The sequence below is a fragment of the Rhinatrema bivittatum genome, chromosome 3 (genome assembly GCF_901001135.1).
Source record: "Rhinatrema bivittatum chromosome 3, aRhiBiv1.1, whole genome shotgun sequence".
Lineage (NCBI taxonomy): Eukaryota > Metazoa > Chordata > Amphibia > Gymnophiona > Rhinatrematidae > Rhinatrema > Rhinatrema bivittatum.
The window spans coordinates 396,486,278-396,508,880 of NC_042617.1; the positions used below are offsets into that span (position 1 = coordinate 396,486,278).

The following is a 22,603-nucleotide window of genomic DNA, read 5'->3' on the forward strand; positions in this document are numbered from 1 at the left end:
AATCATCTTTTTTACAAACACCATAATGTTGCCAAAATTAAACTAGATTAAACCTTTTTCACAGTTGTTCTTTCAATTATAATCTGCAATCTAGGTGCCTTACCTAGCCTAAATCATTCCCTTTGAAACTGAAAACTCAGTGTCCCAGTATTTGTTCATGAAAAAGAGATTATATCTGTGCCACCTAACAAACAAAACATCTTGAACTGAGATGTCTGAAGAAAATGAAATTGCTTCTGAGCTTAAAGCTTCAGTTTTACTTTCATTTCATGTAGGTTTATTTAGTAAAAGCATCCTAATTCACAAAATTGATTTCCTGTACCTGATTTTAAAATACCCAAGTGGTAATTTATTACACATTTGATTCTTTGTCTTCACGCTTTAGTAAACTGTAACTAAGATGCGATGGAATCATCGGTTGTGTCCCCATTAATGACTTAATATTTCAAGACATTTTGTGTAGGATAGACCCTAGAGTGCCCTTGATCTGAAGTTTAACATAGGAGAAATGTTGATTGGTCATGCAGTACTGCTAGATGGCCAGCGGATGTCATTAAGTATAGTGCTGAGCTGTGGATTGCATTGTGTTTATTGTAATGTTTTAAGCTGAATAATTAAGGGGATGGGCCTGGATGTCCCCTTAAGAAGTTTATGGGTTCTAATTTGTGTAGGAGTGGCCTGGGAGGAAGAGAATGGCATCCAGGAGTGGAAGACCTCTGGAGTAGAGTAGCAGCCTCAAAATATTCTTCCAGAAAATTTTCAAACATGGCTTGTATATGGCAAACACAACTGAATTACATCTTCATATATCTTACAGTTATGGATTAAAATATCTCCTTAAAATGCTTACCTATTATCTATATTTGATTATGGTTCTCAAGACATAATATCTCACTCTAAAACTTCTGTTAAACTTCAGGAACATTATCGTCATGAGATCTATTTAGACTGACATTACACCAAAAACTACTCAGCTCCAACCTCTGTGTAGTACCCTCCTACTTTGCTCTGTAGTTCCTGAAACAGAAGGAAGAACAAAGTACTTCACTGATGCTGACTCACTCAACATGGCTGCTTTAACCTGTCATTACATCATAAAGCTACACCATGCTTCAGGAGACTTAACTTTATGAATCAATAAGAAAGGGGAGAGCCTTTTGAAAGTGTTCTGCTGTTTTGTTTTGTTTTGTTATTTCTAGAGGAAATCAGTTGTGAGACAGAGAGAAATAGGAGATGCTCATTTGGGTCTTTCTGAAGAAAGTTTGTTTCTGAGAATTTCCTGCTTTTTGGAGCAGCTGAAGAATAACAGAATGTTTACAACAGGCTCTGTGTAGAAGAAATTCACTGGTTACTACAGTATTTGAACAGTGAGTTTTTCTGCTGGGTTTGGACAGTCTGAATAAGAGAACAGACAGACAGTTTAATATAGCTGAATAAAAAAATCACTGAGATGCTGGAGTTGGCTGGAAGCTCTTTTTGCTGTATCTTTTGTTTGGTGAAGACCATTCAGCAGCCTTGAGAGTATTAATAAGGGATAGACAGTGGATCAGGGCTTTGGGTGAATATCTTGACTGCTATTTCATTTACGGGATCTATGGATCAAGGAACATTAAGAACTGCAGTGCATCTCTGGGGAGGGAAAGAAGGATAAGTAAATTTGTTTATGTGTGACTAATAATGGGCCCAGTAAATGACAGTGATATACCCTGGAGGAATAAAATGAGCTCACTAAAAATTTAAAGTATATCAGGTATGAGTACCATTAAATATAAAAGTAATATTCATGAATGATTATTCTATGGAAATGGGAGTTGTTGTACACCTGTTGTACTGCTTATTGATATTAACATTGTTTATGAATTCTAGTACTGTTTGAATACGTAGTCTTGTTTTTTATGCACAGTTTGATATAGCCCTTCTACCTGTAATAATAAAAACAGTGTTTTATTTCACTGTGTGTTTACTAGCCTACAGAGACAGTTCCCCTCAGAAATATATTCACAGAGTAAGAATACAGTTCTACTCAGGCCACATCCTTGGGTGGGATGACAACTGTATATGTCATAATTAAACTCATGTATCCCTATCTTTTGAAGGATACAGAACAAATGTGTTTCAGGAAAGGATGCAGTACTGAGGATAAAAACCTTCAATGAAAAAAGAGAATGTGGGAGAAAGACAAAGTGGGAATCAAAGTGGGAATCAGTGGGTGAAATCAAGAAAGGTAGGGTGGTGATGATAAGTGTTTATGTGTGTTGAGAGGGGAAGGAGGTAGGGATGAGAAAAGAGTGAAACAGGAAATGCTTGATCAGTGGTGAAAGGGAACTTACGCCCTTCCCAGCTACAACCACCAAAACTGTGCCTATACCCCAATCTCTTGAACTTGACTTGTCAGGAACATATGACTGAGAGGACAGATGATAAATTCAGACTGCTTCTTGTATTACTAGCACAATTCTAGCAAGGGATCCGAAAGGAAGATTGCTCATCTGTAACCTTTCTTTCTGAGGGGGTCATTTATCAAAATGTGCTAAGGCTTTTTCGCATGCAATAGCACAATATTGTATGGTATGAGGAAAACAGGAGCAGAGAGTGGGCTGTGAAGTAAGGTTTTATCACCTTGTGTAACAACACCTTTTTTGAACTGTGTTAGCTGTTGTGATGTAAGGTTTTATCACCTTGTGTGATATCCCCAACTAGCCTTGGGAGAGAGAGAGAGAGAGAGAGAGAGAGAGAGAGAGAGAGAGAGAGAGAGAGAGAGAGCACCTGGCCATAATGTTGTCTCCCTAGAAAGGTATTTGTATCCCTATGGTAGGCCCACCTAGTAACTTGAGGTGAGGGTTAGGTATCAGTGTAGGGGGTTAGGAGCCCCTTTGACATTCAATGTTAGATGTACGAACAGAACAGTGGTCTCTTGTGAACATTTGATGACCCTCGGAGTGAGGAAACTCACTCCAAGATGAGATTTGGGCAATGTTCTCTCCACCTAGCTTGATGTTACCCAGGTAGAGAGTCCATCAAGCTAGGTTGAGAGAACATTGTACAAATCTCATCTTTGGTTGAGTTTCCTCACTCCAAGGGTCATCAAATGTTCACAAGAGACCACTGTTCTGTTTGTACATCTAACATTGAAGGTCAAAGGGGCCCCTAACCCCCTACACTGATACCTAACCCTCACCTCGAGTCATCCAAAATTTAACAGCTAAGTTTTAGCTGGATAAAGTAAGGAAAATATTTAGCTGTAGTCTTCCACAAAAGTGCACATTGTTTCTTTCCTGGACCTTACCACACTAACTTTTCCCATGGATAAAAGTATGAAGCGTTGTTGATCCCCCTATGTACTTTTGTCTAAATATATAGGGGCGGATTTTAAAAGGCGCGCGAATAGCCTACTTTTGTTTGCGCTCCAGGCGCAAACAAAAGTACGCTGGATTTTAGTAGATACGCGCGGAGCCGCGCGTATCTGCTAAAAACCTGGATCGGCGCGCGCAAGGCTATCGATTTTGTATAGCCGGCGCGCACCGAGCCGCGCAGCCTACCCCCGTTCCCTCCAAGGCCGCTCCGAAATCGGAGCGGCCTTGGAGGGAATCCTCTAACGCCCTCCCCTCACCTTCCCCTCCCTTCCTCTACCTAACCCACCCGCCCGGCCCTGTCTACACCCCCCCTTACCTTTCTCCGGGGATTTACGCCTCCCGGAGGGAGAAGTAAATCCCCGCGCGCGAGCGGGCCTCCTGCGCGCCGGGCCGCGACCTGGGGGCGGGTACGGAGGGCGTAGCCACGCCCCCGGACCGCCCCGGGCCGTAGCCACGCCCCCGTACCCGCCCCCAAAACGCTGCCGACACGCCCCCGAAACGCCGCGGCGACCGGGCCCGCCCCCGACACGCCCCCGACACGCCCCCCACGGAGAACCCCGGGACTTACGCGAGTCCCGGGGCTCTGCGCGCGCCGGGAGGCCTATGTAAAATAGGCTTCCCGGCGCGCAGGGCCCTGCTCGCGTAAATCCGCCCGGTTTTGGGTGGATTTACGCGAGCAGGGCTCTGAAAATCCGCCCCATAATGAACAGTTTTCAGATACATTTACATGGATAAAGGGCTGTTGAAAAATGCTCTCTCTAAGAACAATGTTCAAAGTCATTGACATGAGTAGATGAAAATTTATTTATTTATTTATTTATTTATTTATTTAGATCTTTTCTATACCGACGTTCATGAAAAGACATATCACATTGGTTTACATCGAACCAAGTTTAAAATTACATCGAACAAGGGTTACATCAAACAAGGGATAGCCATGAACAATAGGTAGAAGTGGTTAAAATCCACCATTAATCAATAACAATTGAATAACTGTAGAACAAACTAGGGGTGTGCATTCGTTTTCGCTGTATTGGTGATCCGCAACTTATATTGCATTATTCGTAGTATTCGTGGGGAAGCGAAACGTATCGCGATTCCCCACGAATACACGAATCTTCGCCGAATTATACGGCCACCTAAATAAAAATTTAAACAAATCCCCCACCATCCTGAACCCCCCCAAGACTTACCAAAACTCCCTGGTGGTCCAGTGAGGGGTCCGGGAGCCATCCCCTGCACTCACACCCTCTGTGCTGGTTTCATTATGGCGCCGATAGCCTTTGTCACAGGGGCTATCAGTGCCATTGGTCAGCCCCTGTCACATGGTAGGAGCACAAGATGGTGCCAATGGCCATGTGACAGGGGCTGACCAATGGCACCGGTAGCCTTTGCCCTCACTATGTCACAGGGGCTGACCGTCGGTACCTGTGACATAGTGAGGGCAAAGGCGATCAACGCCATTTTGAGTACTGGCATCGGACGGCCGGCGTGCAGGAGGTGGCTCCCGGACTCCCGCTGGACTTTTGGCAAGTCTTGTGGGGGTCAGGAGCCCCCCCCAAGCTGTCCAAAAGTCCCTGGGGGTCCAACGGGGGTCCCGGATTGACCTCCTGCACTCTGGCCATCCAATGCCAGTACTCAAAATGCCGCCGATAGCCTTTGCCCATACTATGTCACAGGGGCTACCGGTGCCATTGGTCAGCCCCTGTCACATGGTAGGAGCACAAGATGGCACCGATGACCATGTGACAGGGGCTGACCAATGGCACCGGTAGCCCCTGTGACAAAGGCTATCGGTGCCATGATGAAACCAGCACTGAGGGTGTGAGTGCAAGGGATGGCTCCCGTACTCCCCGGGAGTTTTGGTAAATCTTGGGGGGGTCAGGAGGGTGGGGGGTTGTAGTTAATTTTAATTTTAGCAGGGACATGAATAGAAATTGCTGTATTAACGCATCGGGGTGCCATATGGCCGAATGCAACGTAGCTGCTCCCCGACGAATCCGAATCACGAATGCAACATATGGCGTCCCTCTGCACATCCCTAGAACGAACAAAAGCGAGTAACTGTGCAATGCCAACTGTAGGATAGACGGATTGCTGGGGTATCATGTAAAAAGAAGTACCACTTCACTGAGTCAGCAGAAGTGGACAAACTGTGGCCCATGGGGATCATTTATTCAACTGTCTCACTAATGCTGCTGCTCTAAAACTGTTCATACGGGCATTATCAGCAAAGGCCCAATGTCATGAGGGCCTTTACTGATGATGCTTTAGAGAAAAAGGGACAGACTGGGAGCCAAAGCATTTTTCTATTTCAACACTTAACAGCAGGAGGGAGGACAGCAGTGGCAGCCAAGGCTTAATTTGTAGACAAAATGAAGTGAAATTGTGGCGTACGGGAAGGATCAGTGCCAGAGCCAGAGCTCAAGTGTGACCTGTGGGAGGGCAAGGAGGAGAGGCCAAGTGTGAACTGTCTCCTATACATGCACACTCCACACATGTATGCAAAGATAACCAGTAGAACAGAAGCAGTGGGGTGGACAGGCATTTATCTCATGTCTCATTGCCTTTCCCATACTCTCTCATGTTTTTTCAATTGTACCAGGAAATTGCAAAAAAATCATGGCCATGTGGCTGCTGTCATCTCTGGAAAAGCATCTCCAATATGCTCAGCTCTGTTTTCTCTGAGCCGGGGGGGGGGGGGGGGCAGAAATGATCCTGCCACCATCATCTCATCTCTGTTTCTGCAGGGAGTTGGAACTGATTTACACTACCAGCTCTGCTCCATTTCCGTGGGGGAGCCAGAACTGTTTTACACAACTGGCTCTCTCTTTGGGTCCTGGAATCAGCATGAAAAAGAAACCAGGCTAAAGGAACAGTAGCTTCCCAAAGCAAACTCCATGAAGGCTTTTGGACCAGCAAAGATGTGTCAGGTTAGGTTCCTGATATTCAGTCTTCAATTTAAGATACAGTCAATGCTGGCCCAATTGGGAGCTTTTGAAGTTATGTCTTTCTTCCTCTGATTTACTTGATAGGTCCCTTCACAATATTGTATGAGTAAATGTCCACGTGATTCTCCAAGGGCTGTGGGTTTGATTTCTATCACCCCTGACAGTTACCTGGAGCAGGGAGAAAACTTTCAAATCTTGTTTTTTCTCATTTAACTTCAAAAGAGATCCAAATAAAGCCTTTGAATACTGACCTCTGAGTAACACAGGAAATAAAAGACAAAAATGCAGCAAGAAAAAACACAGCTTTTCTAAATCTATACATTTTTCCAGCAAATCTAGTGCTAATACAAATTGAAAAATTGGCAGCAGTTGAAAGAGAACTCCTAAATTTATCCACAGAACTGGTCTAGAATTGAAAGTAACAGTACACGCTTCTTTACACTGATCTACCAATGTACTTCTACTTTTCTATGGAAGGACAATCGCTAAGATTAAGATGAGTGAGAAGATAATTCAGTATCCACAACTGTCCATCACTGGCCTCTGAAGACAATTGGGATAATTAATTTGCATATGAGATACTGTTTCATTTTTGTTTTAAACTCTCCACAGGGAACTGGATTGAATATATCAACTTATTTATCATGGGCTCCAAAATCCCTTTTAAATAGAGATGATTTTCTTTCACTATTTAGAAGAGATGTATTGGAACTAATGACCAGCTTTATAATCTTGTGCCAATCTCCAGAGTCATCTAGTTCCCCAGACAAGCAGATTTTCTAATGGTCTATTTCCTAAAAGAAAAAATTAATAAACAGAAAAAGAAAAGGATGGAAGTGAAGAAGTGGGAATTGTAAAGAACCGTAAGGGACCCAAATACAAATGCATGATGTGTCATTGGATTTAAATTTAGTTTAGTATAGTATTATCCAGGCTTCAAAAATTTTGAAATTTTTATTAGAACTTGTAGCATATTCGAGCTGGCAATGGCCTTGGGAATAGCCAAGGAATACACAACTAGACTTGACTTACTTATTTCTAGTCAAATGTCTCAAACGATCATCTGAGAAGGTTCAAATCTAGAACATCAATGATATATTACTGAACCCAATATATAATTCTCATAAATTTCACTGCAATGTATAATATATGAAATCCTCTTAAATTATATTAAAGTGAAAGGTGGCAGGTTCATATGCTCTTGTGGCAGGAACCATCCAGGTTAACCCATCCTTTAAATTTAATCATCAAAGCACCAACCTTCCACTTCTTTTTTTTGTGTATTATATCCAATGCTGTCAAATTTATAAAATGTTAACATGCTCTTGTGACATATTTTACCTCTTCAATTTTAAATATGCCATGCTCATCTTTCTTATGTATCAATACAGATCGCCCAAACTGTTACTTAGGTGCAATAGAATGGCATCTTCCTCCACTTATTCATTGAACCCAACTTGTGCAAGTTTCGAGCAAAATCCTTCTTCAGGAGTTGCAATGTCCTTATCACTCATTCTTGTTCAACTACCCAAACATTCTCTTTATTTCAATTACAATCTGTGTGCATCAAAGCCTCTTCACCAGAATCTTAAATGGCAGTCTGACTACCCACTGCTTTACTACTGAATATAAAGTCACCTGGGAATACCTGGAGAACCAATCAGCACACAGAGATTTAAATTAAAGACATCCATTCAAGTTCCTCATTCATTCCATAAGGTTGCTCTGACTTCAATTTATGGACCCAGAACTGTTTGCGATAATTCAATTTATCAGACAGTTCCACTTCACCCTTTGGAAGATATTCAATGACTGTCCATTGTAATTTCTCAAAAGCATGATGAGCCTCTATGCAGTGCGCTATAATAGGCACTGTCATATTCTCCATATTTAATCTCAATTGATGTTCCATAATTCTGCACTTTACTGCTCTACTAGTCCGGCTGACATATATCTTTGGATACGGGCACAGTACAATATATACCACGTTGTCAAATGTACAATCGGTATCATATTTCCTCTTGATGATATATCTAGTGATAGGATCTGTCCAGTTCACCCCCTCTATGGTATATTCACAAATGGTGCACCAACCACACTGTCTGTGAGTTCCCTCTCTGGTTGGCATATAATCTGTCAGCCCAGAATGGCCCAGCTGGTCCCTAATGTTTCTTCCCCTTCTGGTGGCTATTAATGGAATCTCTTGAAAGATCTCGTGTAAAGCCAAGATGTGCCAATGTTTTTTTTTAAGTTTAAATATATTTATTAACATTTTTAAAGAACAACACTTACAGCAAGCAACAGCGTACAGAACAAACCGTATGTCAAGGTATTGAATTATCATAGTAATAAACAAATACTGGAGACATAAAAAGCTAAATCTGTAAGTGACTAGAAAAGGGAGAAAAGGAAAAGAAAGAAAAAAGAAGAAAAAGAAATAAAAAAGAAGAAACGAAAAGAGAAAGGAGAGAAGAAGATGAAGAAGAAAAGGGTTAGGAGTAAACAACCAGTAGAAGAAAGAAAAAGGATTGTGACAACCCTATAGTGTTAAAGTACCCAATAGATATGCATTGCCTAAGAGAGAAAAGGATGAGAATAAGCATGAATTGTTATCACCCACATCAATTAGATATCAAAGCAAGATAGTCGTCAAGCGGCTTCCACACCTGACACCAAGAGGGTAACCTATTGAATTTTATCGCCATTCCCTTTTCATATTTAGTATACATACATACAGAGTTCCACCATAAATGTTCCAAAAGCAGATCACTTCTCTTCCAGTTTGCCATAATGTTATGGAGGGCAACTAATATTAAGAAATCTATTCATTTTTGGGCAGAAAAGGAAAGGCCGCTAAAGGATGGATCAGAACCCAGTAGAATAATTATGGAGTATGTAAGAGGCTGGGAGATGTTCAGAATAGTAGAGATAATATCCCAAATTTGGTTCCAAAAACGGGAAACATAGGGGCAATAGTACAGAACATGGGATAGAGTTCCTTTGGTCTTGTTGCAAGACCAACAGGTATGGGATTGAAGAAGGCCAGCGTGATGCATTGTCCAGGGAGTCCAAACCACTCTGTGAAGTATAAAAAAAGTGGTCTGAGTAAGACTGGAAGAAAGTGATATGCGAATCGAAATTTTCCATAAGCGAGCCCAATTAATAGTATCTGAAGAGATCTTGAGGTCATGTGACCATAGAGATTGAAGGCTGAGAACAGGCTTGGAAAATCGAGATGATTTTAGAGTTTTATATATTCTAGAGGCTAGATGTCCCAGTGTGCCATAAGATTGATAAAATGAAAGAGCAAAAGGGTAGTCTGCAGAGTACAGCTCATGAAAGGAGGTAGCAGATATGGAGTTACGAAGCTGCAACCAAGCATAAAACTGAGTCTTCGGAAGATTGTAGTGTATCTGTAACTGGTCGAAGGTTAACAAGGAGTTTTGGTGTATCAAAGAAGTAATAAACCATATACCAAGTTTTTTACAAATTGGCCAATTTAGTGAGCGACCACCGACCCAAATTTTAGGATTATTCCAGATTGGGGCCACAATTGAATTTCCCCAGGCTGGCAGATGTTTGGGGCGTTGAATTTCAAACTCTTTTAGTGCTTTATGTAAGGCAGATATAATCGGATTAGAAACTGCACAAGGAGAAAGAGTCATCGGGGCAGGCGAAAGTATTTGTTTTTCTATTGGCAACCATCTGGGATGTTCCGAGGAGGTGGAATCAGAATCAAAATAATGATACCCTTGTAGTAGAAGAAATGCCAGATGATATAAATAAAAATCAGGGAAATTTACTCCTCCCTGTTGGATAGTGCACTTTAATTTTTGCAGGGCTATCCTTGGGACTATATTACGCCAGAGGAATCTGGTTAATAAACCTTCTACATGTTTATAAAAATCCATAGAAAAAAACACAGGAATCATAGCTAAATAATAAGTGATTCTAGGTGTAAGTACCATTTTAATAGTGTCGTGACGCCCCCACCAAGAAAGATGTAATGGGGACAATTTGCATGTCACCTCCCGGATCATCTGAAGGATGGATGATTCACAATATCCAATAGTAGTTGGGATATCAATATGGAAACGAACACCCAGATATTTAAGGCCGTTGGTAACTTTTTGTATAGGAAAATGAGTGAGGTTCACTACAGATCCCAATATATTAAGGGGGAGCAACTCAGTTTTATGCCAGTTAATTTTATATCCAGAAGCTAGTGAGTAAGTAGAGATAAGATGGAACAGAGAAGGAAGAGAGGAATCAAGGTCAATAAGAAAAAGAAGAACATCATCTGCATAGGCAGAAAGTTTGTACATCTCATTTCCCATGGTGAATCCTTTAATATTCTCTGATTGGCGAATAGCCAATAATAGTGGTTCCAGAGCCAGATTGAAAAGAAGGGGAGAGAGAGGGCAACCTTAACGTGTGCCACTGTGTAGATGAAAAGGTTGAGAGGTACGATTGTTTACGTACAGAAAAGCAGAAGGAGAAGAATATAAACTCTTAACCCAAGAGAGAAAGGTGGGCCCAATACCAAACCAATTTAGCATGGCTAAAAGAAAAGGCCACTCGACCCTGTCGAATGCCTTTTCAGCATCGAGTGAAATAGCCACAGCAGGGGCTGTGAGAGAAGGAGCATGGTGTAAGGCGTGAAAGAAAAGATGAGTGTTATTAGCAATAAGCCTACCCTTAATAAAGCCAGATTGGTCTGGGTGTATGATAGAACATAAAACATGTGAGAGTCTAGTAGCAAGTATGTTAGTGAATATTTTATAATCTGTATTGAGGAGAGATATTGGTCGATAATTGCATATGAGGGTAGGGTCTCTACCTGGTTTTGGTAATACTACAATACATGCTTCAGTGAAAGTGGAGGGTACAACAGAATGAGAAGTGAAAGAGAAAAAATAATCATGTAGACTAGGCATTAAATCATTTTTGAAGGCATGATAAAAGTCTGAATTGAAGCCGTCAGGACCAGGTGCTTTTCCAGTGGATAAGGATGAAATCGCCGAGGCTATTTCCATTTCAGCGATGGATGCATCTAGGAGGGTTGCCAGATTAGCCGTAATAGCTGGGTGTTGCAATGACATCAGAAATTGTTGTATTTGATCTGTTGATTGGTGAACATCCGCCTCAGATTGATATAAGCGTTCATAAAAAGAACGAAAAGCAGATAAAATGTCAGAGTCAGACGTCAGAGGCTGATCTTGAGAAGACAAGACCTTGGTGATCCGCTTCTTTTCTTGACATTTTTTAAGATAAGTAGCTAGTAAATGTCCACACTTGTTGTTTTCCGCATAGTATAAAGCTTTGGAGTGGTGAAGACCAAGAATGACTCGAGCACTCAAGAGTTGGTTATATTGGTATCTCGCTTTTAAGAGTGATGTGAGAGATGTAGAAGTAGGAGAAGCTACATGCTGTTGTTCCAAAGACTCTACCATCTGCTGCAATCGAGAGAGAGTAGCAGCTTGGGCCTTCCGAGATGCTATTGTAAAACTAATAATTTCTCCTCGTATCGTGGCTTTAAAGGCATTCCATAGAGTCAAAGGAGAGATCTCTGGCGAAGAATTGACCTTAAAAAATTCCAAAATTTTTGGTTGGAGTGTTTCAACAAAAGAAGGGTCTGATAGTAGAAAAGAATTGAAACGCCAAGTACGATCAATTTGAAGGGGGCAGAGCAAACGAATTGATAATAACACTGCAGCATGATCTGATATGAGAATAGGAGCAATGTTTGCAGATTGGATGAATGATACCATGGAGCGAGATATAAGGAAAAAGTTGATGCGTGAATAGGAAGAGTGTGGAGATGAGTAGAAGGTATAGTCTTTGGTTGTGGGATGAAGTAACCTCCACGGGTCTGTAAGTCCAAAGGATTCCATAAGATGTTGTATAGCTTTACATGCTTTGGGGATCTGAGGCCGTATAGCAGCTGATTTATCCAGGAAGGGATCCAGAGGTTGGTTGAAATCACCCCCCATAATCATAGGACATTCCTCCACTGTCAGCAATTTAGCGAATACAGAGTGAAAAAAATCTGGATTATCAGAGTTGGGAGCATAAATATTGAGAAGAGAGTAGGATTGATTAGCAATTTGAATTTGCGCAAGTAACCATCTACCATCAGTGTCCGCCGTTTGATGAAGTACTTCGGCCTCCAGCTTTTTATAAAGGAGAATCGCTACCCCTCTTTTTTTGTGAACTGCTGGGCTGAAAAGAACCGAGCCGACCCATTGTTGTTTAAGCTTAAGGGACTCAGTTGGTGAAAGATGGGTTTCTTGGAGAAATGCTATGTCAGCGTTTAGGGATTGTAGGTAGGTCAATATCTTCTTCTGTTTAATCTGGTGTGAAAAACCGTTGATGTTTAGAGAGATGATGTTAATATTTGAGATAACAGACGCCAAATGATATCATTAAAAAATCGTAGTGGATGATGTGGGTAATAGGCATTGCAAAAAGCAGCTATAAAAAGAGAAGCCACAGAAAGAAATACACATATGTATCTTGGTATGTCACAGTCCAGATAAAGGTGAAAGCAAAAAGGAAAAAAAAAGCATAACAAAAATACCAGTATGATAAACATTGGAAATGCCATAAGGCTATATTTATCAACTTGAGCCTCTTAACACTCCAGAGGTCACAACTAACCTAGCACTTCAGCCAGGTCGCTGGGAAAAAAAGAACTCTTTCAATGATGTGAATTATTGGGAACCATAAAGTAATGATCAGGCAGTCTTCAGATTAAAAGCAGACGGGTAGATTTTTAAAAATTGCTCGTTCGCGTACTTTTGTTGGCGCACCAGGCGCTGCTAATTGTTGGGTTACCGTCTGTAGCTCCCCCCGGATTGCCGTTGTTGCGTCAATATTTATTTGTAGCATTTCCTTAAGTTGTTTAAGTTCAAGCAGAACTAGATCTGCTGACGCATTGCTTTTTGGAGTAGCTGTTTTGTCCGGCGAGAGTGGATCCTGTTTCGCTCGTTTAGAGCCAGATACCGCCGCAAATGCCGCTTCAATTTTCCCAGATTTAGTGGTTGACATTTTTCACTAAGAAAAATTGTCGAGGATCAGCGATTTATAAGCAAAAAAGTCTGTTGGTTCCCAATATTAATAAATGACCTGGCGGAGCTCCGAAGTTAGGCGGCCATCTTGGTCGCTGCTCAAGAGCACCCCCTGTGCCAATGTTTTTTAATAGATGCAATAATCAGTCCTGTGAAGGTACTGTAGGGTAACACACATACCAGCCGGTCACATTCCTTTTGGGGTTTATATTGCAACAGAGAACCCCAGTCACTGTATTTAGCTCGCTTATAAGCTTGTTTCATGGCTTTTTTGGGGTACCCCCCTGGAAATGAATTTTTGACTTAGGATACTTAATTGTTTTTCAAATTCAGCAATGGTGGAACAAATCCGTCTTATGCGGAAGAACTGTGAAACTGGCAGACTCTTTTTTAAATGCCGTAGGGTGATGACTTTCATAATGTAATAAGGTATTCCTATCCGTATCTTTTATATTAACAGTGGTTGAAAGAATATTATTGTGTAATTTCACTCATACATCCAAATAAGATACTTGATCACAGCTCCAGCAATATGTACATTTCAGATGTTTATCCACAGTATTAATTCATTGAACAAATTGGTGAAAATCATCTTCAGAACCTCTCCAAATTAAAAACACGTCGTCTATGTATCTATACCACTGATCTACATATGACATCCATTCAGATGTGAAGATAATCTTCTGTTCAAAATTAGAACATATAAGTTGGCAACAGATGGTTCCAACGAGGATCCCATTGGGATTCCATGATCTTGATGGTACAACATGTCCTTAAACTTGAAGTCATTGTTAAATAACACTAATTCTGTAATGTGATTAAAAAATCCTTCGGTACTCTTTGTGGACCTAATGAGTTGATTATCTCCTGGGTTACTATGTTCAATGCTGCCTGTTGCAGAATTTGTGTGTACAAGGATTGGATATCCATGGTCACCAACAAAATTTCTTCATTTCTTACTTGAACTTCTGATAATTTATTAAGGAATTGAATGTTATCCTTCAGATAGGACAATTTCTGCATAACCAAAGGCTGTAAAAATCAGTCTATGAAAATAGCTAACGGCTCTAATACTGAGCCATTCAAAGAAACTATTGGTCTAATTGGCAGATCCTGTAAACACTTATGTATTTTAGGGAGGGCTTATATTAGTGGCATACAGGGATATTTTTGCATCAAAAACATTTTTTCTTTACCAGTCAAAGAAGGTGCCAATTTTACTACATCTTTGACCTGTTCTTGTAACTCCTGAATGGGGTCATGTTGGATCATGCTATAAAAGCCCTCTTGGGCTAAGTGATCCATCATTGCTTTTTCATACTTAATCATCTCTTAAAGCACAATGGCTCTGCCTTTATCAGCGGGCTTTAAAATAAACTGTTCCATCCTCCCTAGTGACAATAATGCCTCCCTTTGTGCAAACGGTAAATCGTGCTGGAAAATAGATTGTTTTTGTTCCAATGCTTGAATATCTGTAATGACCAGATTAAAAAACGTTTTGATGTATGTATCCAATGGCCCTGGTGGATTCCATTTTGATGCAAGTAACTATTGACATATCTCTCTCTGAAATATTGCCTCAGAAGAACAATTTCAAATTAAGTTTTCTGAAGAATCTGTAAATGGCAATCCTGCACTCAAATGGATCATGTAAAGTTGTAAGCATGAACGATAAACCATTCTGAAGTACTTGCAGTTGACATTCAGTTAATTAAACAGACAATACATTTATTATCGATGATAATTTTTTGGTTCCTGTGATCTCGTCACCCGTACTGGTGGTATCTGTGCTTCTTGGTTTTTTTGCTTTCCTTTCCTGAAATCATTTTTTTTTAGATTGCTTGTGATGATCCCCTTCTAAAAAATCTGAGTCGCCTTGTAATATATCCTTACCCTCTTCATAATCATCAGATCCGCTTGAACTATCCCCTGATGAAAAAGAGAAATGAATTTTCTTGTTAGCCTCTTCAGATTTTTTATCTATCCATAAATATACCATATTTATGCATAATCATGTTGATCCCGCTTGAACTTCTTTACCTTAGTTTCTTTGATGGTGTTGCAAAATTGCTCTAATGTGGTTTCGAACTCAGTTAACTTGCTGTTGAAATTGGTCAATGTCTTAGCTGAATTCAATACTTCCACCAACTGACTATTCAATTCTTCAGTATGCCGTTTAACTCTCTTGATAATCAACAACATCAGGTCCATTGAGCACTTATTTAATATCGCTTTCCATATTCCTACAAATTCTTGATCATCCGAAAACAGCATCAGAGCCTTCTGAATCCGGAGGCCCCTTGGTATAATTTGCTGCTTAATATACTCAATCAACATAATGCCATGTAAATCTGATCTTATTAGTTTCTTATTCAGCCGCATAAAGTCATCCCAGTGTTGTGTGGCAGTGACTGGATGTTCGTCTGAGAATAAAGAACACTCCTTTTTAATATCTGCTAACTGATCCTCTGTATAACTGAAAATGTTTTTCCAAGTAACCATGGTGACCAATCACCTGATGATGATCCACCTATGTAACAGACTATGTACTTATTTCTAGTGCAAGTATTTATTTACAGTGCTTCAAAGTTACAGAAACAAAAATTGCAGATTACCTTGTGTCAGGTAACATACCTCATACAAGTGTATCATGAGGTCCTTCCAACTCCCTGGGGCCTCCCCAAGCTTTCTAGGTCTGAGATCATTGCAACATTCTTAAGGAGGACTGGGTTAGAAACCTGAACCAGGCTTCTTAAAGTAGAATGTGGGAGTTGTCGGCATACTCAATCATTATCCACACCTCAGCTCTGCCTTGTCAAGTCGAGCATCCAGATGTGCCCAGGGCACATCCCAGCTCTATCTCAAGTGCTTCCCCTCTCCATCTGTATTGTCCCCAAAATTGTCACCATAAGTTTGCAAAACTGGGATAATCTTGCACCAGGACTACTGGGTACAGAAGCTCAGGGAGGACAGCTGCTTCTAAAATAGCAAGTTCTATGGCGGCTGTCAAGAGAATGTGGGAAGTTGAACACTTTTGTTCTTTCCCATCTATACATCTCATTGTCTCTATTTTCTTATAGTTAATATGTCCTGAAATAGTAAGACCTGCCAAATGAGTGTTTTGCTACAGACATAATCTACCAAGCCCTGGCCTGAAGCTTCTTCCAGTTCCACCTGGATCATAAAGTCCACAAGTCATGCACGTGAGACATCCACAAAATTGCAGCTTTGGAGTTTTGACAACTTGTGATCCCAAGTGTGTTTCCATGTGTCATTAACATTCTGGGGATCTGTGCCATTCTTTGTTCCTTCTCCCATTGTTCCACTAACTGGCGTTTGCACTCCAGGTCATCAAGCCAAGGACATTCTTCCTTTGCATGACATTCTGTTTTACAGAAAGAATACTCCTGTAGGGCCAGTTGGGTTTCTGCCCTACCAGAAACCCAACTGGCCCTACGCTGGCCTTTCATTGTGGTTAAATCCTCTTTGTTTACCGGCTGCCTATATGGACAGTGGTCTTCTTCATGCCCATTTTCTACACAAAGGGCATAAAAAGACAGGTCTGCAAGACCTCATTTTTTGGTTGTTCCCATCTCTCTGGTTTCCCTCTTTTTTTTTTTCAGGTTGCGGGTCATTGCTAGTTCAGGGTATTGTTTTTTAGTATGCATACTTCTTCCTTGGGTGTTGGCATGGTCACCAAGCTAACATCTATAGACACGATTCAGCCATACCGACAATCCCTTGCCAAGTGCCTTTTATGGCCACAGTTAAAAACATATGAATGATATTGGCATCTGAAAGGTGAATATGGAGGACATGCCCCCATTCTTGGAGGTTCATTGCAGAAGTCCTCTATCCTCTGTCCCACTCCAGGGGATGGTAACAGTTTGTCTCTCTAAGCCCCTTATGTCAGTGGGCATTAACTGTGAATGCTTCCACCACTTCCAGGGCTCTCTCCAAGGTGAGTCCAGTGTGCCAGCAAACCCACTTCTACTTTGGCTGATCTAGACTATCAAGGAACTTCTCCTTAAATATATGATGGACTACTTCCAGTCCTGACCTTGCCTCAGACTGGAAAAAATTCCAACCAGCATCTTTCAATCAGTGAAAGAGATTTCTGGAAATTTTCCTGGGTTGTAGGGTGAATCGCCGTAACTGTTGCTGGTAATATTCTGGGGAGTACCCAGTTCTCCGTAGTATAGCAACCTTAACATCACATTGAAAGCCCTCCCATCTGGATTGGCTTCCTGGAAAGCCACTTCAAACCTGCTGGTGAGCAAGGTAGGTTGTCCAGCTGGTCTCCAGTCAGGCCAACAGGTGGGCAGTCCATCCAAAGATTTTTAGAAAGACCTCCAGGTCCTCTCTTGCCTTCATCTTAAACAGGATATATGAAGGTGCTTAAGGTATTCTGGATAGATCCAATTGCAGGCCCTCAGCTAGCTGAGTTAAGACTACACTTTGTTGCATTAATTGGTCTTGCAACCACTGCTGTTTGCCTATTTGTGTTTTCAGAGCATTCTGCAGCTCTTTCTGATTCAAGGCCAGGACTTAGATTACTTGCTCCATTTTATCTCCCTTTGTGGCCACCTCCCAAAAGGATAACTCACATGAGGTGGGGAAAGCAAAGAAGAAAATACCTGCTGGCCTGTCTTGCCCTAACTTATTACTTTACTCCTAACTTTCCAGGTGGGCATAGCCCTCTTTGCCTGCTGTAGCAAAATTTGAAGTCAGAAGGCCCCAGTAAGAAAACTCTGCAAGGGGTAGGTTTTTTTTTTGTTTGTTCTTTTTTTTTTTTTGGGGGGGGGGGGGAGGCTGTGGGTTTTTTCTTATGCTTCCCAAATAAATGAAAAAAATCCCCAAACTGAAAATGCATGTAGTGTATTCAAGCCAGCAGTGGCCTCAGGAATAATCAAGGAACACACATCAGGAATTCACTAACGTATTTCTAGTGCAAGTATTTATTTACAGTGCCTCAAAGTTACAGAAACAATAATAGTAGCTTACTTGTGTCAGGCACAATTGTTGGGTTACATACTCCATACGGGTATTTTATGAGGCCCGACCGGCTTACTTGGGTCTCCTCAAACTTTTTAGGCCTGGTAGGGTGAAATTTCTTATGGTAGGGTGAAGGGAAATTCCCTTCATCTAGAATATTTACCACATTCTGTCTTAAGGAGGCCTGGGTTAGAAATCTAAACCAAGCTCCTTAAGGTAGAATGAGGAAGCGGTTGGTACACTTAATGTTTACACCTGCTATTCACATATTGAAATAATGATGATGTTATTAACTTGACTGTGGGCAGTGAAAACCGTATTTGTCAAAGTAATACCCTTTTTTATAGATTTTCTTGCTCCTAGAATACTATGATTTCCATGTCCTCACTCCTTTTTTCTGGAATGATTTCAAATTGTTGTAAATTATGTTGGTTGGATTTCAAATGGATTAAGGTGGAAGGCAATACAAAACATGTTATAACATTTTGGCTGGAAACCAGATTTATTTTTCTGCAATTTACAGCATATTCCATATAAAGACAGCAACTTTTTTTGTGCACATACATCATCCCATACCCAGAGACATAGCAATTTATAACATATGCACTCATACGTGCACATGTTATAAAATAGCCTGGCTGTGCGCTCATGTGCGCTCAGTTTTAAGTGGGCATGTACCTGTGCACGCAAATCCCACTTCTACCATGTAAATCAGGGGATTTTAAAAAGGGCACATGCTGACATCATTGCCAGTTTTACCAGTTCATTCCCAGTTCTCCCAGTTAAGAGAGATGTCCTCCAAACTCCCCTAGTTTAATATAGACTTCACTCCCCCTAGTTAACCCCAACCCTTAAAATCTCACAGATCTGACTAGTTTTCTTTATTTGTTAACTTACACATCATCTATAGCAAAGTAAAGTTCTGCAGAATGGGGCCTTGGTGTGCTTTGGGGTGCACAAATATTTATGTCACATCTCAGGCTCATGCCCTGAACTGCCCATGCCCCACCCACATCATGCCCACTCCCCTTTTTTTAAATCCTTGGAGATGTGCATGCCACATGAAATACATGTGTAGCCAGGCAACCTTTAAAAACCGCTCGGTGCACGCAACCCCAACTTATTCACACATCTCCTAATTAATATGCACTGGGCTATTACAATTCATCCCAGTGAGCACAGATTATCTGGGAATTTGTTTACCTTCAAGATGAAACAAGAAGTAATGAGACATAAGTAATATTTTGAGTTTCATATAAAAACAAATATTGTACAAGTACATTTCTTACCTACATTTCCAGTCGTCAGGTATGAATTCTGGAAATCCTTCATTCCCATTCCAGCAATGTGTATAAAGTCTTCAATCACCTGCATCAACTCTACAGATCCTGGGTAGATCTAATAAAGAAAGGTCAAACAAACGTTACCTTTGAGGTCTCCAAAATCTAATTTTCAGTTATGTGACATAAAATGTAGCCCTATTTAAAGATTTGTAATCTTAGCAATAACATACTGTATTTAGAAGCCTGCAAAAGATTTATATTTTTACATATGCACCTAAATACTACAATTGTTTGTTCTCCTTGACCCTTTAAATGCTTGTCAGAACTGGACCTCAGAGCAAAATGAGCTGTTTCACAGTACGGAAATGGACTTCTTAATTTTCATGTTTTCATAAGATAGTATTACTGCACATCGTAATATGGTTTTCTATCAACTGATCAATAGAAAGTGAATGTTCTGAATGAGAAAATGACATAATTCCTGTTCGAGGAGACCCAATGTCAGCTGTCAATCATTATATCTCCCTTCATGCAAATTGTGATTTTCATTAACCCCCTAAAAAAACAACAACAACAAAAAAAAACCTAAAACAACTTGCTATTTTTGATAAAGTGTCAATAATTGTAAAGATAGCTTCACTGCAAAAGGAGACAATGCTAAGTATTACCAGACAAGGCAATATTTTCATTGTGGTTCCCACTGGCATTGTGGTCCCCTTTGTCTGGCCTAGGGATGATCTTCCAGACAGAGAGCAAATAAGGAAGAGAGGAATGGTTACTTCTGATAGATACGTGGTTCAAGTTTGAAGTAGCTAATCATTTCCAGCAGTTAGTTGTTGAGAATGTAATACAAAAAGCCCTGTGAGGACCCATTTATTTTTGGAACTTAAAAGTACAAAACGATGCTGAAGTGCAATTGATTAATGTCACCACACCATCTCACTCATTGGACTGCAAGAAAGAGGGCTATTCTAATGCATTTTGGGGAAAATTTTGAATTGCCTGCATTCTTTGTGATGAGCATGGGTGCTTTCAACTCACATGTACTGGAGTTCATATCCAAAGGAAAACAATTCACTTTTTTCCCCTTTGAAAATTAGCAGGTTCAAAGAACACATGCTAAAAGCTTCTGCATACTTTTCCCTTACTATAATACAAATGTGTGTGCCCAAGAAGGATACAATAGTGTGTATAATATTAAAAATGGAAAGTACATGCACTGTTTTACTCCCCAGGTTTAAACACCCCCCATGTCTTTATAACCTGACTGAAACTCCACATGATGCAAAAACAGATGCATACTGTTAACAGGGCACAATTTACCCAAGCTATTTTGCCTGATTATATAGCATTTACCCAGCAAATGGTTTTAGAATTTGCCTATAGTCTAGTGCAGGGGTAGTCACCACCAATTCTGGAGTGCCACAGTCTGTTTTTCAGGATATCCACTATGAATATGCAAAAGATATATTTGCTTGCACTGCCTCCTTTGCATCCAAAAATATGACAGTGGAGAAGAATCCCAGTGGTTAAAGTAGTAGATGGGAAGACAGAATACAAATCCCACTGCTTTTCCTTGTGACCTTGGGCAAGTCACTTCATACTTCTTTGCCTCAGGTACAAACATAGATTATAAACCATCTGAGGATAGGAAAATACCTATGGTACCTGAAGGTATTCCTCTTTGAAGTGCCTGAAAGGCAGAATATAAATCAAATAAAATAAATATTGCACTACAAAGTAAAATGTGAGTCAAGGAGAAAGATAAGTTTCGTTTTTCCTCACTATATACAATAAACTTAAAGAAAAGCATTAACAAGAAATGTAAGTGAATTGGATTTTCATTTATATATTTATATTGATTGATGCCTCCTTCTGGCAGTCAATGCCCTAAGCAAGCTGTTCCAAGCTGTCTTTAGTGATTTTTCCCCTCCCACAGGTGTTAATCTGGGCCAAACTTAAGTCAAAATTGTCCACATGGTCATGTCACTCACAAAGGGGTAAACAAAAGGAGATCATCCCTTTGGAATTAACTGTGAGAAACTAATTTGGGGATTTGGGTTTTAGGTTATTGGGGTTGGTTGCAATTGATTTTTGTTGGGGCAGGGATTTTTAGTATTATGAAGTTAGTATTATGATATTGCTTTTTATTTTCATTTTAGGATGCATTATCTATTATATATTTTGGATTGCATTTATTTTATTTATGTGGTGTTGCTACATATAACAAGCTTTGATTACTCGTTTTTAGAAAGGTGTGCAATAAGTCAAAAGATTAGATTAGATAGAAATTTAATCATTTTTCTAAGTTTCTTAAATTTCATCTTTTCCATGTCACAGAGATAAAAGCATATAAATTAGAACAACTGTGCTGATTCATGCACAGCTGTATCGGCACACTAAAACTGTTAACACCTGTTAACCATTGTAGTGTATTATACTGGCAAATGTATTTGAAAAACAATGGAAAAATCAGCAGAAAGCTAAAATACTGCGAGACATTTATAAAATGCTATAAAGACATAGCATTTGGATATCAAAAGCCTTCTTTTCAAAATGTTCTCGTTTTTATTCTACCAACTCTAACAGTGCCCCTTTAACATGTGCAATAAAATTGTGGCCCTTGTAATTCAGCAGAAAATTGCTAGTTAACAATCAGGGAAAATGTAGTCATGAGACCGTGTGGTTCAGTTGCATTGTAGTAATTGATCAGTTGGACTGAATTACTGGTATCTTTCTAAAGGATTATTGTTATTGCAATGCACTTTTATAATGGAACAAAATTGCCACATTCTGAATATGTCCCAATATTGTTCCCCTTTTATGACAAATATGCAGTAATTGCTTTTCATTAGTGATTGGGGGAAGCATTCCACTTAACCTTGGTTTAAGTTTACTTCTCCCTCATCTATATGCTACACCTACATCCCACATATATATAATTCTTAAAA

General features: G+C 40.3%; 1 protein-coding gene across 1 annotated transcript in view; it reads right to left on the minus strand.

Annotated features, from left to right (window-relative positions):
- The window catches only part of ADGRB3 (adhesion G protein-coupled receptor B3), a 1,794,610-nt gene that overhangs the window by 898,578 nt on the left and 873,429 nt on the right, over positions 1–22,603 (minus strand). The window contains exon 11 of the mRNA XM_029595665.1: positions 19,659–19,767. Coding sequence (XP_029451525.1) covers positions 19,659–19,767 — 109 coding nt within the window. The remainder of the gene's footprint in view (positions 1–19,658; positions 19,768–22,603) is intronic.